At 36.6% G+C, this 16,610-nt stretch overlaps 1 protein-coding gene and 1 pseudogene across 2 annotated transcripts; both read right to left on the minus strand.

Annotated features, from left to right (window-relative positions):
* Positions 1-3,169: 3,169 nt before the first annotated feature.
* LOC149003551 (F-box protein At3g07870-like) lies at positions 3,170-6,950 on the minus strand (annotated as a pseudogene). Its single transcript, XR_016170351.1, has 3 exons — positions 5,384-6,950; positions 3,727-3,786; positions 3,170-3,637 (listed from the first exon to the last, which is right to left on the minus strand). The product of XR_016170351.1 is annotated as an F-box protein At3g07870-like (transcript).
* A 1,731-nt stretch (positions 6,951-8,681) lies between these two features.
* Positions 8,682-12,638, minus strand: LOC149003552 (F-box protein At3g07870-like). The gene is made up of 3 exons (XM_089137651.1): positions 10,912-12,638; positions 9,335-9,394; positions 8,682-9,241 (listed from the first exon to the last, which is right to left on the minus strand). The coding sequence occupies exons 1-3, from the start codon at positions 12,582-12,584 to the stop codon at positions 8,914-8,916; spliced, it is 2,061 nt and encodes a 686-aa protein (XP_088993777.1). The 5' UTR covers positions 12,585-12,638; the 3' UTR covers positions 8,682-8,913.
* Positions 12,639-16,610: the final 3,972 nt, after the last annotated feature.

Here is a 16,610-nt window from a genome sequence, read left to right on the forward strand (position 1 = left end):
ATGACAAATTCTTTACTCCAAGACGTTGTATTCCATATTCCTTCATTGCCCAAATCTCAAGTCTCCCATTGATTGAATGGTCAAATAAACAAAGACATCCCCACAGCACACCTACGTTCCTTGAATGGTACCAGCAACTAGGGCTAAGGCCTGGTGGAGGGGGTACAATTTGGAATTCTTCTCTACCCAAATCAAATAATACAATCACAACTTCATACCCATCCATCCAATGAAGAGCTCCATTCAAATATGCAAGAGGTCCAAAATCATGAAGCCTCTATGGTCGCCATTTTCAATGAGTTTGTATCTGTCCTCACCTTCCCAAACTAAGTGAGTAAACATGGCATTCGAAGTCATCAGGATCCGTCATATGGAACATCATCATTACAACTTTGTAGTCATTACCCACTTCATCATAGCCAAAACCTAATATAACCAAAGTGCTAAATTCAATTTCAATACCAATATCCTTATTAGGCTCCACAATCAAAATATACTCTCATGTTACAGGATTTTAGACATATTCTGGGACCATAATAACCATTTACTAGCTCCAATATACAGAGAACCCACAATATTAAAGTTCTCGTTTCGATCAGGGAAAATGGGGTTTTCCAAGAACAAAACGGCCATCAAGAGTATTCAACACCAGATAAGTTTCTTCCTGCGCAATATTTTTTCTTCTTTTCCCCACAATCTTAAATTAAGATCGTCTTTCTCTTTCTTTTTTTTTTTTGTCACCGATCCAATTTGATCAAAGCACAAGAAAAAAGATATAAAAAAAAATTCACAATTCTGAATTTAAAATCATATGTTCGATTATTCCGTCCAAACCTTCTCTGTTCTTCTGGCACCTAGATCTTCGCACACCTCGACGATCCACTAAACATTGCTCTGATGCCACTTATTAGGGATACATATGCACAACCACAAATAAAGAAAAAACACAAGCAAAATACACAAGAAGAATTTAACGTGGTTCGAAAAAACATTGCCTACGTCCACTAGAGAGAAAATAAGTTTCACTATCTCAGAAAACCTCATACCACTCTTACACCTAGAAAGTATTACCCTTTGCTTGCTGGTATCAGAGCAAGAAAGAAGAAACACAAGAGTAATGCAAAGCATATTTTTAGACACACTTTTGCAAATAGCAAGGGTCTTGATAGGTAACTTAGAAAGAATTTTTAACACAATTTTTTGAAGAAACTTCGGCATTTCTCGGACGTTCATAAATTTATCTATCAAAATATACAAAATTAATTTAACGTGGTTCGTTAAAACCCTGCCTACATCCACCAGAGAGAAAAAGAAGTTTCACTATTTCAAAAAACCTCACACCACTCTCACACCCACAAAGTGTTACCATTTGTTTGCCTTGTATCAAATCCTATAGGGGATTGGAGAACCCATCCTGGTGATAGGGACTGGGGCAAAGCAAGCAAATGATAGCATTTTGTGGGTGTGAGAGTGGTGTGCGTTTTTGAAATAGTGAAACTTATTTTGTCTCTAATGGATGTAGGCAGGATTTTGCCGAACCACCTTAAACTCCTTTTGTGTATTTTGCTTATGTTTCTTCTTTATTAGTGGTTGTGCATCCGTATCCCTAACATTCTTGTTGCACAACAGCCATTGTAGGGATCTTGTCTTCATCCACTTCTACTTCCTCTTCCTCTTATTCTTCATCATCGAAAAGGTAATCAGGGATTAGGGTAACTAATGGAGGACCAGGAAGCATGACGTGCATTGCTCGTAGGTCACTATCCTCAGGGATTATATGGTGTAAAGCGTTAGGGTAAGTCGACAACTATATGAATAAAGCATGAACCAAAATTTCCAAATCCTTCTCAAGTCTTTGATCTCCTTGTTCTCCTCTCATCATCATCTTCTTCTTCTTGTCTCGCAATATTAGTTTGTGATCCACTAAAGGAACCCACATGTAAAAAGCTTTTTTTTTTTTTTTTACTTACATGGAACTCCAGAAGATTTGCGAATTAAGACTATCCATGAATTGTATGTCCAAACCTTACGAGGATTTGCTATTGGAAGAGAAAGAAGTCATAGAAGAATTACAAAGATGAAGAAACGAGTCAAGCGTAAAGTTTTCCATTCATTATTTTTTATCTTTTTTGAAAAGTTTAGCTTGCTTACATTTTGCATCCAACTCTAATTTCCTAATGGCTCGGTGTCACCAAAATATTTTCATCATAAAAGAAGTCTAATTGATAAATCTCAAAAGATGGCATTATTTTAAATGAGTAACTTGGGGGGAGGGATGACACTGAAATTTTCCCCAAAAAGAGAACAAAAATACAAGGAGAAGAACAACTGAGGCTTCCCTTCCCTGCAAATTCACCAACAATATAACCAAAATTGTCTACTGGGAAGCATTCAATCTAATAGCAGACTAACCAACAAAGTGAGCTAGCAATGTCAACGTTTCCACAACACTCAGGCCATTCTACATTCACTTAAATATGACTTTTTTCTAAGATCAAATGAGTTCATAAATAAACATTCCTCAAGTCATGACTGGCACACAAGCAGGAACCAAAACAGAAGATCTGAAAGAGCATTAGAGAATCGAGTATGGTGCTCCCAGGTTGGAAACCCAAACAGAAGGATCAGAAATAGAAGTAATTAATTTAAAAACTGGAACTCACAGTTGGCAAGATTAGAAGACAAATGAAGGTCAAGGTAAAAACAATGTTTTCTATCCCAACTGTTGGATTTGTCTGTCGTCCCCTCCGAGCAAATGAAGATTCTGTTTCTGGCTTTTACCAGTACCTTGAAATGAATAATCTGGGGTGAAGGAAGACAATTACAGATGAAGTTTCATCAGGCATGCAAACAACTCTTCACATAAAAAAAGAGAAACACAGAGCCCCAGGGGAGAGCAAGATGAAGTATTGTCTGAAAGGCAAACCTAATCACCCAAGGAGTGAAAATGGGGAGGAACAAAAAATGAAGGATTAAACAGGAATGCTCAAAAATAAGGTCTGACCATGTCCAAAAGATCTTTCTTTCTATATGGTGCACAGATATCAACTAAGATTTAAATTCCATTCAGTTATGCATGCACTACAGTCATTTTATCCAACATAGAAAATACTTAACTCTGGTCTACCAACATTCAGTAATCTGAAAAGCTAGAGTTATCAAATATACCAGCATCAGTCAATACCAACAGCCCCATAACTACTACTCATCTCAGTTCTACCAACATTTACTGATCCGAAAAACTAGAGTTGTGAAAGTACTAGCATTAGTAAGTACCAAAAAAAGGATCCTAAGTGCACCTCCATATATACCAGTTTAGTAAAGCATCATAGGGCAGATTATGTTTTCCCCTTTTCCTTTCCTTTTTCCTTCCCTTCTTCCCACTTTCATTTCCACTTTGTCTTCCTTGGTCTCTTTCTAAGGATCTTCTTGGTTCCCCAATAAAAAATATCCATATCCAACCCTCTCCCAAAAAGGCTAATCAAAGCACTAATTATCATACATCCTTTTAGCAGCATCATTCCTTTGAAGTCTGTCTCGGCCTTCCGGCTTTTTGATGACTGGAAACTTCTCCTCATTATGCCCATCTGGGTTTCCATGCTCTGCAGGCTGCTTGTCTCCATACTTCATTGATTCACTGCTTGAAGCATATCCCGGATATTAGTCAAGCCAATAAAATGATGTTCATAACTTAGTTATCAAACTAGAGTGATGACGAAACATTACCGGGCTGGAATTGGGAATGACTCTGAGCACCATTTGCTGAAGCTGAAGTTGAATTTATCTCTGCCAATGAAAGCACAGTAGAGTGAATAAGAAGTTCCATTCCCCAGCAAGTAAATAATCAAAGTCAAAGATAAATCTTGGGCTAACAAATTTGATTAAAAAAATAAGGAATGAGCAAAATATCCATTCAAATATTTACTGGTCCACATCTCTTCAATCAGTGCATGAGCATGAAGTACTATTTGTTTAATCCAAATACATCCTACTTCGTACTGTAATATTTTATAGGAGACAGGTTCCATAACCAAAGCCTGTACAATGCCTTACAATCTGACAGAACATTCATTCCAGAAATCAATAGACTTCAACTGAAAGAAGAATTATACAGTTGGTACTATACAAATAAAACATACAGAAGTGAAGCATCAAGGCAACTCAAAAATTACCTTTTAAGGCTGAAGAGTACTGTCATCACATATCACACTCAGGTTGACTGCAGTATTTTAACTACTATAAGAGTTAGATACATACAACACATTCACAAGGATAGATGAATTGAATGCTAGCAAGTAATCATGTTAGCCAGCTATGCTTAGTCTCTGGCAGATTACATTGGGCTATATAAGAAGCTTCAACTTAATCTAACTACATTTTCTGTGTGCCTTCTTTCTCATAAAGACTATGTATTTCTTGCATCTCAGTGTATACCATCTATTTTAGACTTCCTTAACCTCTTTAGTCCACTGACAGTACCAATACATGGATATCTGTACAAGCAAATTCTCCATTCAAAGCGCTATCTTGATTTACAACATAAACTCTAAAAGGAAAAGGAAACATTAGCAAGACAGAACGATAAACAACTAAAATGCATGGACGATATTCTCTATCCCTAGAACAACCAGACTTGTGCCGCACCAGCAACTACAGTCTTCAGTCAGCAATCCCTTCCCCTGTTTTTCTTCCTTCTTCCTTCTCATATTCTTTCCACTTAGCATCTTGAGTAAGAAAAGAGGCGGATTAAACTTATTTCTTCTATATCACTAGTCAGAAAACTTAATGATTCGTAATGTAACATATAAGGACATTTATCTCATTGCTGTGTTAGATAATAAGGGATGAGTAAAAATGGATGTTCAGATTTATCTTGTGACCATGGAGAAAATTTTGGTTCAGATTTATCTTGCCAATCATGGATTTTCATTTCATTATCATTCTTTCCGGATATTTCGGTCGAAATTTCGGTAGTTTCAACCGAAATTTATACAAGCTTGTGGCTTCTAGAAACATCGCATTCCTTCGTACGTATAACTACCTTTATTATTCCTATTATCTCGATGTTTACAACACAAAGTTACTGCAAAGTAGCAAAACACATAGTACGATATGGCCTTTTCAACCTATCCGGGGAAAAGAGCAAATTGAATCAATCCTTTACTTACACCTGCCTAATCTAATTTTCTAGGTTCAATTGACTTGTCAAGAAATCATACTTACTGAAAGGGGGGGAGGGAATCTCAACATAGCAACAAATATCATGCATGCCAATCAAGTATTTAAGACCATCTCCCCATATATCTGGCACAAGGCACATAATCTTGGAATGAAATGGTAAATGATAGATATAAAAAGGAAATAGGAAGAAACTTTTTCTTACTTATTTGCCAATCCAACCACATTCCGGAGTGGGAGGAGGCTTGCAGCATGAATTATTGCATCAGAATGGGGTGGAAGTCCTACGATCTCAATATCCTTCAATTGTTTCTTCACAGGGTCATAGGAAACCAGACATTCACCCTTATAGGACAGCAAAAGTTCACCATTTCCCATCATTCTTAAAGGAATAAAACGGCGTGTATCTTGGCCCGAATCTTTTGATGAGATGACATATTCTTTACTCCAAGACCGTTGTATTCCATATTCCTTCATTACCCAAATCTCAAGCTGCCCATCAATTGAATGATCAAATAAACAAAGATGTTCCCCTAACACACCTACATCCATTTTATTGCCCAAGCAATCACGGCTAAAGCCTGGTGGAGGGGGCACTTCTTGGAATTCTTCCCTACTCAAATCGAAAGATACAATTAGAACTCCATGCATATCCATCCAATGAAGAGCTCCATTCACAAATGCAGGAGGTGAAAAATAGCGAAGTCTGTATTGTCTCCATTCGCCATTAGTTTGTATCTGTTTCCACTTTCCCAAACTAAGCGAGTAAATTTCGCCTTCCAAATCCCAAAGCCCTTCAGTAGAATCCATCATATGGAACTCCATCCTTACCACCTTATAGTCATTAACCACTTTATCATAGCCAAAACCGTATACAATGTTACTGTCAACAAAAATATCAATATCATTAAGCTCATCAGGATTTGGAATCTTAATATATTCCCCTGTTACAAGATTGTAGACATATCTAGGACCATGCCCATCATACATTGTATCCGATAAACAGAGCAAGCCATTACAAGAACCCACAATATCAAACTCCTTCTTTGGATAAAAAAACAGGGGTTTTGCAAAAACAACACGGCCATCAAGAGTATCATCAGGAGTATCATGTTGTAACAAGCACAGTGGTGCATTAGTGTATGACTTAACTTGAAGCAGGATACTGGGAGGAATATCACCTTGGGTTGCTCTCTTATTGTGCATTTGAATAAAACGATGGACATGAGTAATGCTAAGCATATCCTTAGACACACATCTGCAGCGAGCAAGGGTTTTGATAGGTAACCTAGAAAGAATATCGAACACAATTTCCAGAGGAAACTTCCACATTTCTCCGATGTTCATTGGTTTATCTATCAGTTCATCCTCTTCTTTTTTCAGAACGGTCATCCTGGAGATCTTCTCAACATCCACTTCTACTTCCTCTTCTTCTTTTTCTTCATTGGACTCGTAATCATCGAGAACAAAATCGTCGGAATCACAATTGAGACCAAAATCTTCAGATACATTGAACTGAGAATAACTTCCTATGTTCATGTGAGGAACCATGTTCTGCTACTTCTTTGTTCTTCTGGCTCGCTTGAGGATTGCTGCTTGAGACAGTAACGCTTTGAAATTCCTCTGATTTTTTTGGTAACCAAACTTGCTTGACTTTTTTGCTTGTTTCCGCCATTTTCGAGAGGTTCTTGCTTCTTCTTCTTCTACCACCCTTGGTGACCTCTGTGGAGCAGAAATGGCTTAGCGGTTTTTTTTTCTTCTTTCTCTCTGGGTTTTACAGCCTTAACGGTGAAAAAACTTAGATAGAGAAACTCGCCCCCGGAAGGATAAATAAATAAATGAGTGTTTTTTGCATGACGTTCCGGATCATCTCCTTCCATGAGAAGCATGTGTTCCGTCGTACTCATTGACCACAGATTTCAAGGGATCCATAGGATTAGGATGATGGTTTTTTTTTTTTAATATTTTATTACTTTTTACTTGTGGGCCCACAGAATTTGTGATTGTAAAGCTGTCGAGGAACACAGACATCAAGGGAGATGATCTACACTCCAAATTAATGACGGTCCCTTTCAACAAAAAAAATTACACGGAGCCCCTTGCTTAAATTCAAATATTGCAAGTTATCCTTTAATGGAGTCACCGATAAATTTAGGTTGTAAAATATCTAATATACCTTTGCACGGCTTCCCTTTACGCATCATCTTCTTTATCTAAGACGCACTAGTAAATATTGAGAAAAAAAAAAAAACAAAGAAGAAATGGAAGTTTAATGAGGCCTATCATAGGTACCACCCCTATTGTATGGTTCACAAGCGTTAGAGAGCACATTGTTCTCCCCTGACAAGAGCTGATCTAGTATGATTCTCTCGTTAACATAATTCGAAATCAAAACATAGAAAAATTTGAAGTCCCACCCTTTAGAGTTACCCCTAATATTAATGTCATTTATTGGATTATCCAATTTATCGGTTAGACCTTTATTACTAACACCGCTAGTCTCAGATAGTTTTTATTCATCCATTTTCAAATCATCCTCACATCCTAACCTTAAAAACTCCATTTATGAATCACATCTAACAAACTTGATGAGAATTTTTACGATTGGAAGAGGAAGAAGCACCAAACGGCACAAGAGAATGAACAAACAAATTGAGCGTACGGTTTTCTGTTGAAGGTTATCCTCATCTTTTTGAACAGTTTTAACTTACATCAACCTTTAACTCTAATTTCCAAAGGGCAGGATGTTATTAACATTTTCACCCTAAGAGCTTTGATTGATAAATTGAATAACTCAAAGTGTGGTATTAATTTTAAGGGATGATGCTGAAATTTCCCATAAAAAGAGAACAATGAAAATACACGAGAGGAAAGGGGGTCGTGGCCCTCAAAAACACGAAGTGAACTTTAGTGCTGCGCATCACTTGCTGTCGGCGGTCGAGATCAAATCTCAACCGTCCATTTTGCAGGTGGTCAAAACCAAAACGGACGGTCCAGATCTCGATCTCAACCGTAAACAACATAGTGCTGCGCATTTAGAAGTTGAACCCCTAAAAGACCACCCCTGTCAACTTCAACAGAGAGATCTGGGAAGGGAGAGTACAAGAGGATGTTCCTTTTCTTCTTGATAGAAAGCAAATTTATTCAAAAGGAGACTTTGGCTTATCAGGGGAGTCCTCTCTTAACCAAGCAATGGAAATATGTCATTCAGTTGCTGTCTCTAGTGACAAGGCCTCACGGGCTAGGGTATGCACTACACAACTAGCATCTCTAGAAACATGAAGATCTCAAAGAGAAATTAGCTTCAAATGCCTAATATCAGATCAAGACAGAATATCTGAAAGAGCATCAGAATAAGGTTTAGAGAATTAGAGCTCACAGGTTGGAAACCCAAGCGGAAGGATCAGAAATGAAGTTTCTTTAGCAACCGAACTCACAGTTATCAACAAAGATTAAATTCCATTCACTTGTGCACTACGATCAATTTATCCAGCACAGGAAATTCTTAAATTAGTTCTACCAACATTCAAATATCTGAAAAGCTAGAGTTATCAAATATACCAGCATCAGTCAATACCAACAACCCAATAATTACAACTCATCTCAGTCATACCAACATTTACTGATCTGGAAAACTAGAGTGGCAAAAGTAACAGCATTAGTAAATACCAAAAAAAGGGTCCAAAGCCCACCTCCATATATACCAGTTTAACCAGTAAAGCATGATAAAGCAGATTATGTTTTCCCCTTTCCCTTTCCTTTTCTCTTTCCCTTTCCTTTTTTCCTTCCCTTCCCACTTCCATTTCCACTTTGACTTCCTTGGTCTCTTTCTGAAGATCTTCTTGGTTCCCCAGTAAAAATATCCATATCCAATCCTCTCCCAAAAAGACTAATCAAAGCAGTATAACTATCATACATTCTTTTAGCAGCTTCATCAGAAGCACCTTCCCCTTGAAGCCTGTTTCGGCCTTCTGGCTTTTTAAAGAATGGAAGGTTCTCTTCGTTATGCTTATCTGGATTCCCATGCTCCGCGAGCTGCTTGTCTCCAAGCTTTATTGATTCACTGCTTGAAGCATAACCCAGATATTAGTCAAGCCAATAAAATGATGTTCATAACTTAGTTAGTTATCAAACTAGAGAGATGACAAAACATTACTGTGCAGGAATTGGGAATGACTCCGAGCACCATTTGCTGAAGCTGAAGTTGAATTCGTCTCTGTCAACAAAAGCACAGTTAGGTGAATGAGAAGTTGCAAAACTCCATGCACCAGTAAGTAAATAACCAAAGTTAATAGTTAAATATTGGTATAACAAATTATTAAAAAAAAAAATCAGGAATTCAATTCATCCGAAGAAAATAATTCAACCACTTTGGTGGAAAATCCACTCAAACATTTACTGGTCCACATTTCTTTAATCAATGCATGAGCATGAGGTACTATTTCCTTAATCCAAATTCATCCTACTTTCCACTGTAATATTTCATAGGAGACAGGTTCCATAACAAAGACTGTACAATGCCCTGCAATCTGACGGAACATTCACTCCAGAAATCAATAGACTTCAACTGAAAGATGAATGATACAGTTGGAAATATACAAATAAAATGTAAGGAAGTGAAGCATCAAGGTAACTCAAAAAAGACCTTTTAAGGCTGAAGAGTACTGTTAATCATGCATAAAACACATTGTTGACAAGGCAGATGAATTGAATGCCACCAAGTTTTCGTGTCAGCTCCCTATGCTTAGTCTCTGGCAGATTGCATTGGGCTATAAAAGAAGCTTTAATTTAATCTACCTAAACTTTCTGTATTCCTTCTTTCTCATAAAGACTATGTATTTCCTGCATCTTAGTGTATACCATCTATTTTAGTCTTCCTCAAGCCCTGTAGTCCACTTTCAGTACCAATACATGGATATCTGTACAAATTCTCCATTCACAGCTCTACCTTGATTTACATTATAATCTCTAAAAGGGAAAATGAAACATTAGCAAGACAGAAAGACAAACAACTAACAAGCATGGACGATATTCTCTATCCTAGAATAACCAGACTTGAGCCGCACCAGCTACTGCAGTAATCAGTCAGCAATCCCTTCCCCTCTTTTTCTTCCTTCTTCCTTCTCAAATTCTTTCCAGTTAGCATCGTGAGTAAGAAAAGAGGGGGGATAAACTTATTTCTTTTATATCAGTTGTCAGAAACCTTAATAATTCGTAATGTAACATATAAGGACATTTATATCATTGCTGTACTAGATATAAGGGATGCCTAAAAATGGATGGTTCAGATTTATCTCGTGACTTCCAGAAACATCGCATTCCTTTTTTGCATGTATAACCAGCCTTATTATCCCCATTTTTTCAATGTTTACAACACAAAGTTACTGCAAAGTAGCAAAACACATAGCATGCTACAGCCTTTTTAACTTAGCTGGTGAAAAGAGCAAATTGAATCAATGCCTTATTTACACCTGCTGGTGAAAAGAGAAAATTGAATCAATGCCTTAGCTGGTGAAAAGAGCAAATTAAATCTAATTTTCTAGGTTCAGTTGATTTGTCAAGAAATCATACTCACTGAAGAAGAAAAAAATCTCAGGATAGCAACAAATATTATGCATGCTGATCAAGCATTTAAGATCATCTTCCCATACATATGGGACAAGGCACAAAAACATAGAATAAAATAGTAAATAATAGATATACAAAGGAAATAGGAAGGCAAAATTTTCTTACTTGTTTGCCAATCCAACCACATTCCGGAGTGGGAGGAGGCTTGTAGCATGAATTACTGCATCAGAATGGAGTGGAAGTCCTTTGATCTGAATATCCCTCAATTGTTTCTTCACAGGGTCATAGGAAACTAGACATTCACCCTTATAGGACAGCAAAAGTTCACCATTTCCCATCAATCTTAAAGGAATAAAACGACCACTGTCTTGGACCGAATCTTTTGATGAGATGACATATTCTTTACTCCAAGACCATTGTATTCCATATTCCTTCATTACCCAAATCTCAAGCTGCCCATTGATTGAATAATCAAATAAACAAAGATGTTCCCCTAACACACCTACATTCATTTTCTCACCCGAGCAATCAGGGCTAAAGCCTGGTGGAGGAGGCACTTCTTGGAATTCCTCCCTGCCCAAATCAAAAGATACAATCAGAACTCCATACACATCCATCCAATGAAGAGCTCCATTCACAAATGCAGGAGCTGTAAAATGGCGAAGTCTGTATTGTCGCCATTCGCCATCAGTTTGTATCTTTCTCCACTTTCCCAAACTAAGCGAGTAAACTTCGCCTTCTATGTCCCAAAGCCCATCAGGATCCATCATAAGGAATTCCATCCTTACCACCTTATAGTCATTAACCGTTTCATCATAGCCAAAACCGTATACAAGGTTACTGTCAACGTCAATATTAGTAATATCTGGCTTTGGAATCTTGATATATTCTCCTGTTACAGGATTGTAGACATATCTAGGACCATAACCATCATACATTGTATCTGATAAGCAGAGTAAGCCATTACAAGAACCCACAATATCAAACTCCTTCTTTGGAAAAGAAAACAGGGGTTTTGCAAAAACAACATGGGCATCAAGAGTATCATCAAGAGTATCATGCTGTAACAAGCATAGTGGTGCATTAGTGTATGACTTAACATGAAGCAGAATACTGGGATGAATATCACCTTGGGTTGCTCTCTTATGGTGCATTTGAATAAAACGACGGATATGAGTAATGCTACGAATATCCTTAGACACACATCTGCAGCGAGCAAGGGTCTTTATAGGTAACCTAGAAAGAATATCGAACACAATCTCCGTAGTAAACTTGGACATTTCTCCGATGTTCATCGGTTTATCTATCAGTTCATCCTCTTCTTTTTGCAGAACAGCCATCTTGGAAATCTTCTCAAGATCCACTTCTACTTCTTCTTCCTCTTCTTCTTCTTCATCATCGAGAAGGTAATCAGGAATAGGGTAACCGTGATACATGGCCCAGTGACGCTGATCACCACCCCAGTGACTGTAATCACCTCTGTAGTTACCTTCTTCGTCGTAGCGTAGAGGATCCATATAATCATCATAAGTGAAAGGGTTATTGAAGTCGTAATCATCGAAACCGAAACCATCGGAATCGTAATCGAGACCAAAATCGTCGGAATCGTAATCGAGACCAAAATCTTCAGATACATTGAACTGAGAATAACTTCCTATGTTCATGTGAGGAACCTGCTCTGCAACTTCTTTGTTCTTCTGGCTCGCTTGAGGATTGCTGCTTGAGACAGTACTGCTTTGAACTTCCTCTGCTGCTTTTTTAGGTATCCAAACGTGTTTGACTTTGTTGCTTGTTTCTGCCATTTTCGAGAGGTTCTTGCTTCTTCTTCTACCACCCATGGTGGTGTCCGTGAAGTAGAAATTTTGCAGAAACGGTTTGGCAGTTTTTTTTTTTTTTTTCTTATCTAGGTTTTACAGCCTAAACAGTAAAAAGCTTGATCGGTGGGCAAAAGGATAAAACGTGCTGTACATGTACGCTAAAGTTACACGTGTAAGTTTTTTAAGTAAAAATAACACGTGTAGGGTTGGGAATACCAAATGAGTTTCCCGCCAATGTAAATCGAAATAAAAATATTAACGAAAAGTTGAAATTTAAATTCAGTGAAGAATTTGCAAATTTTCAAAGGCAACCCTTCAGCCATCCCAAAATTAATGCGAGTCATGCGACTACTCTCTTTTTTTCCTTCTTGCATCGTCATGATTTTTTATAAAGAATAATAGTTATGATTTCTATTCTCGTAGGATTTTTTTTTTCTTCTTTTCGTAGGATTTTTTTTCTTTTCGTTATCCTATATTTCTTCATTTTATTCTCCTCATAAATAAGGATAATATTGAAAGTGGATAAATAAAAATTTACAGCAGCTAACTATGTTAATACTTAATAGGAGGAGTTTGACTAGAAAATTGAATAATTTAGGAGATGGATTTAATTTTAGTGAAAATTTATCCGATTGTCAGTTTTTAAAAAATATTTACACAATAAGATATTTTTAAAAAAAGTTGTACTCAAATAGATTTGATTTTTAAGGGTTTGTTTGGTTACTTGAGTCTGGAGATTTCAAAAATATAGAAATTTCAAATCTATGGAATCATAGTTCATAAAATTAATTGTTTGGTTAGTCTGAATTTTTGGAATGAAATATATAGATTCATCATAAAAAAACATTTATGGAGTCATGATTTAAATATTTATCGCTTTTATAGTAGGGTGAAATCTTTGGATTTCACTTTATAGCCATAAATCTACAGATTCATGTTTTTAGTTGAATCTAGAGATTCACATAACCAAATAGGTATAAATCTCCCGACTCTCATTTGTTAAATTTATAGATTCATGTAACCAAATAGGCCCTAAAGTAATTAGTAAATATTAATTTTTGTGATAATTGTTTCACTCAACTAATATTCAACCATGAACTAGCCAAATTACCATCAAGCCTTTTATTGCAAAAAATAAATTTGACAAATAATAAGAGGACTGACAGCTACAAAAGACATGATGTTGTCCCATTGAATGACCAAGAGATTGAAGGAAATGGAAAACACATCTTGCAAGTTTTTATATTAAAAGTTTGAGGGTAATTTAGGTAGTTCACGGTAAAATATTAGTTGGATATGAAAATTATTTCTAAATTTATGATTTAGTAATTATTTTTAAAAATAGGATCCATTTAAATAAAAAAAATTAAAATATTAGGGGGTGATGGAGAAAATTTCCTTGAGGATTTTCAAAAAAGAAAATAAAGTATTACGCACTTGCGTACCTATCTTTTTGTTTTTACTGATGAAGATATATTGAACACGAAAGTAATAGAAGAAAATTTTAGGCGTCACCCCTAAGTTACCCTCTAAAATTAATGGCACCATGAGTTATCCATTTTATCAGACTCTTTATAGGTAAAAGAATATATCAGTGGCTCCCTTTACTAATAGGAAATTTAAGTTAAGTGCTAATATAAACAAGCATGGAAAAACATTTTGGTGAATTTCTCCAAGTTCGTGAGTGGGTGAAATCAAAAAGTAATAGAAATCGAGATTTCAAAACTTCGCTGAAAAATCGACGATTTTCCGGCGAAACTTCAAAACTTCACTGGAAAATTGACTTCAAAACTTTGCTGAAAATTCATCAATTTTTCGACGAAACTTCAAAACCCCTTTTATCTTCTTATGCTTTACTGCTTTCTGCTCTGAGGTGGGTAGGAGAAAGGACCAAAAGGCGGAGGATAAGAAGACGTTGGGAATTGCAACTCATTATGGTTCTTCAAGGGTTAGGGGAAGGAGGGTTTGAAGAACTGTTGCATGTTGAAATTTGCAGGTTGTTGATTTGGATTTCCGGTGGAAGCCATGGGAAATGGAAATTATAACCAAACTCGATTGACTGAAACAGAGATCTCCATGAAATCCAATTCTTGAATGAAAGAGGAAAGGAGGAGATATACAGAAGTAGAATAAGAGAAGAATAAGGAGGCTTATGACTACGAGAGATCCACAAATCCAACGATATGTCGCCGGATCATTGAAGGAGAAGAAGAAGAAAGAAAGAAAGAAAGAGATAAAGAGAAAGAAACAGAACCAATGAAGTAGGATTCGTTGCTTTTAGAGAAAGAACAAAGCCCTAGCTAGGGATGTAAATGGATAACCGAAATCCACTTTCGAATTCGCATCCGCATCCGCATCCGTTTAGGAGTATCCGAATCCGTCTGATTATTAATAGGATGTAAATATGCTATACCCCTTTCTTACCGATTATTATCCGTCGGATAAAATTATCCGATTAAGTTATTATTTAGATTTATTATTCTTATTTTTATAAATTTTACCTATGATATGTGATTATTTTTCTAGATTTTTCTACTGAAATAGCTACCAAAGTTGTTAAATTCATAAATTTAAAACCTACTACTCACAAATAAAAAGGTAATGATGTAATCAGGTAGTCGAAAATTTGTATTTGATCTATATTTATGTCCATTTAGAAGAATCTACTTAAGAAAATAATTGTCCGATTATCATCCGAATCCGACTGAATCCGTTCAAGAACCCATAGGATATTATCCGAATCCGTCCGAATATAATAGAATGCGGATATGGATATACCACTATCCGATCCGAATCCGGTCCATTTACACCCTTAGCCCTAGCTTCTATAGTTCATTGCTTTTCCCAGGCTGGAGAAGGGCTTATACTGCTCGCAAGGAAGTAGTAGCAGCGGTGGTGCTAAAGTTGGAAGAGAAAACGAGGTGAAAGCTAAGTAAATATCGGTGAAATCTCGGTGAGATTTCTTTCCTTGTAAACAAGTTGAACATTTTGAAAAGACAAGAACACCCTTAAGCAAAAAACCCAATGCTCGACTCATTTTCTTCTTCCTCTACGGTCTAGAGTTAATTATCTTTTTCTGTTATTACATTTTAATGATTTTTATTATCGCATGAATTTTTTTTTTCGCTTTGTTCTAATATTAAAAATAGATAAAAAAAATTACTTGAGACTAATGTGTTTGTAATAAATAGTATAAGTCAAAGGGTGAAATTAATATTAACGGGTAAGTCAGGGTGTGGTCTGCAAATTTCCTAAGTTAAAAACTAAAAAGACTAGCAGTTTTTTTTTTTTTAGAATTACAAAAAATGTGTTTTACAGAAATGTCCTTCGTCTTCGTTTCAATTTTCGAGTTCTACCGTCATCGCAGGAGATAACACCATGAGATCTGATCGGACAGGTGGTGTGGACTGTGTGGTCCTGGTGGGGATGGATCTCCGTGTGGGCCGTTACTAGCAGTTCCTCTTCAATCCATGGCGATTGCTCTTGAGGATTTTCTCTCTCGCAGAAGCTTACTCCTCAGGTCTATGGCTTCTCTTCAGAGTTACTGGTTTCTACCATTTGTTTTGTTTTGTTGATCTAGAAAATGGTTTCCGTACTTTCTAATGCATCTCGTCGGATTGAAAAAAACTGCACAAGTTGATAAACCCTAGCTCATTTCCTCATGACCCTTAGAATTAATTGCTTCAACTTAACCTTTTCGCTATGTGAAAAACTGAATTTAGTATAAGGAAGAAGACAAACAGTTAGCAGGATCGATTCCTTTCACAATAAAACCATCTTTATTACAAACTCACCACAACAAATATAAGAGTCATCCTTGAAAGTTCTTGGGAGGAATAGAATCCTCTCGCTCAAATATTATTGATGTATGCACAGGTATCTATCTCATAGTTTCCTTTTCCATTCTAAACTCCTAATGCTAGCTGTGAATGGAAAAACCTGATCCCCAGATCTGAACAAAGAAAAACAAGCCCTTGGTACTTATCATACACGATCACACCATGCATCTAACCATTAACTAATCTAAGAAACCTAACTTCCAATTTC

The sequence above is a fragment of the Hakea prostrata genome, chromosome 10 (assembly GCF_041222555.1).
Source record: "Hakea prostrata isolate BN-2017 chromosome 10, UWA_Hpros_2, whole genome shotgun sequence".
NCBI classification, from domain to species: Eukaryota; Viridiplantae; Streptophyta; class Magnoliopsida; order Proteales; family Proteaceae; genus Hakea; species Hakea prostrata.

Bases quoted from the DNA above. Each gene is read 5' to 3' on its own strand.
- LOC149003552 (XM_089137651.1), bottom strand. From the start codon at position 12,584: ATGGGTGGTAGAAGAAGAAGCAAGAACCTCTCGAAAATGGCAGAAACA. The intron at 9,395-10,911 runs GTAAGAAAATTT...TTTTGTTGACAG, and splicing joins GTGGTTGGATTGGCAAACAA to AGACGAATTCAACTTCAGCT. The intron at 9,242-9,334 runs GTAATGTTTTGT...TGCTTCAAGCAG, and splicing joins TCATTCCCAATTCCTGCACA to TGAATCAATAAAGCTTGGAG.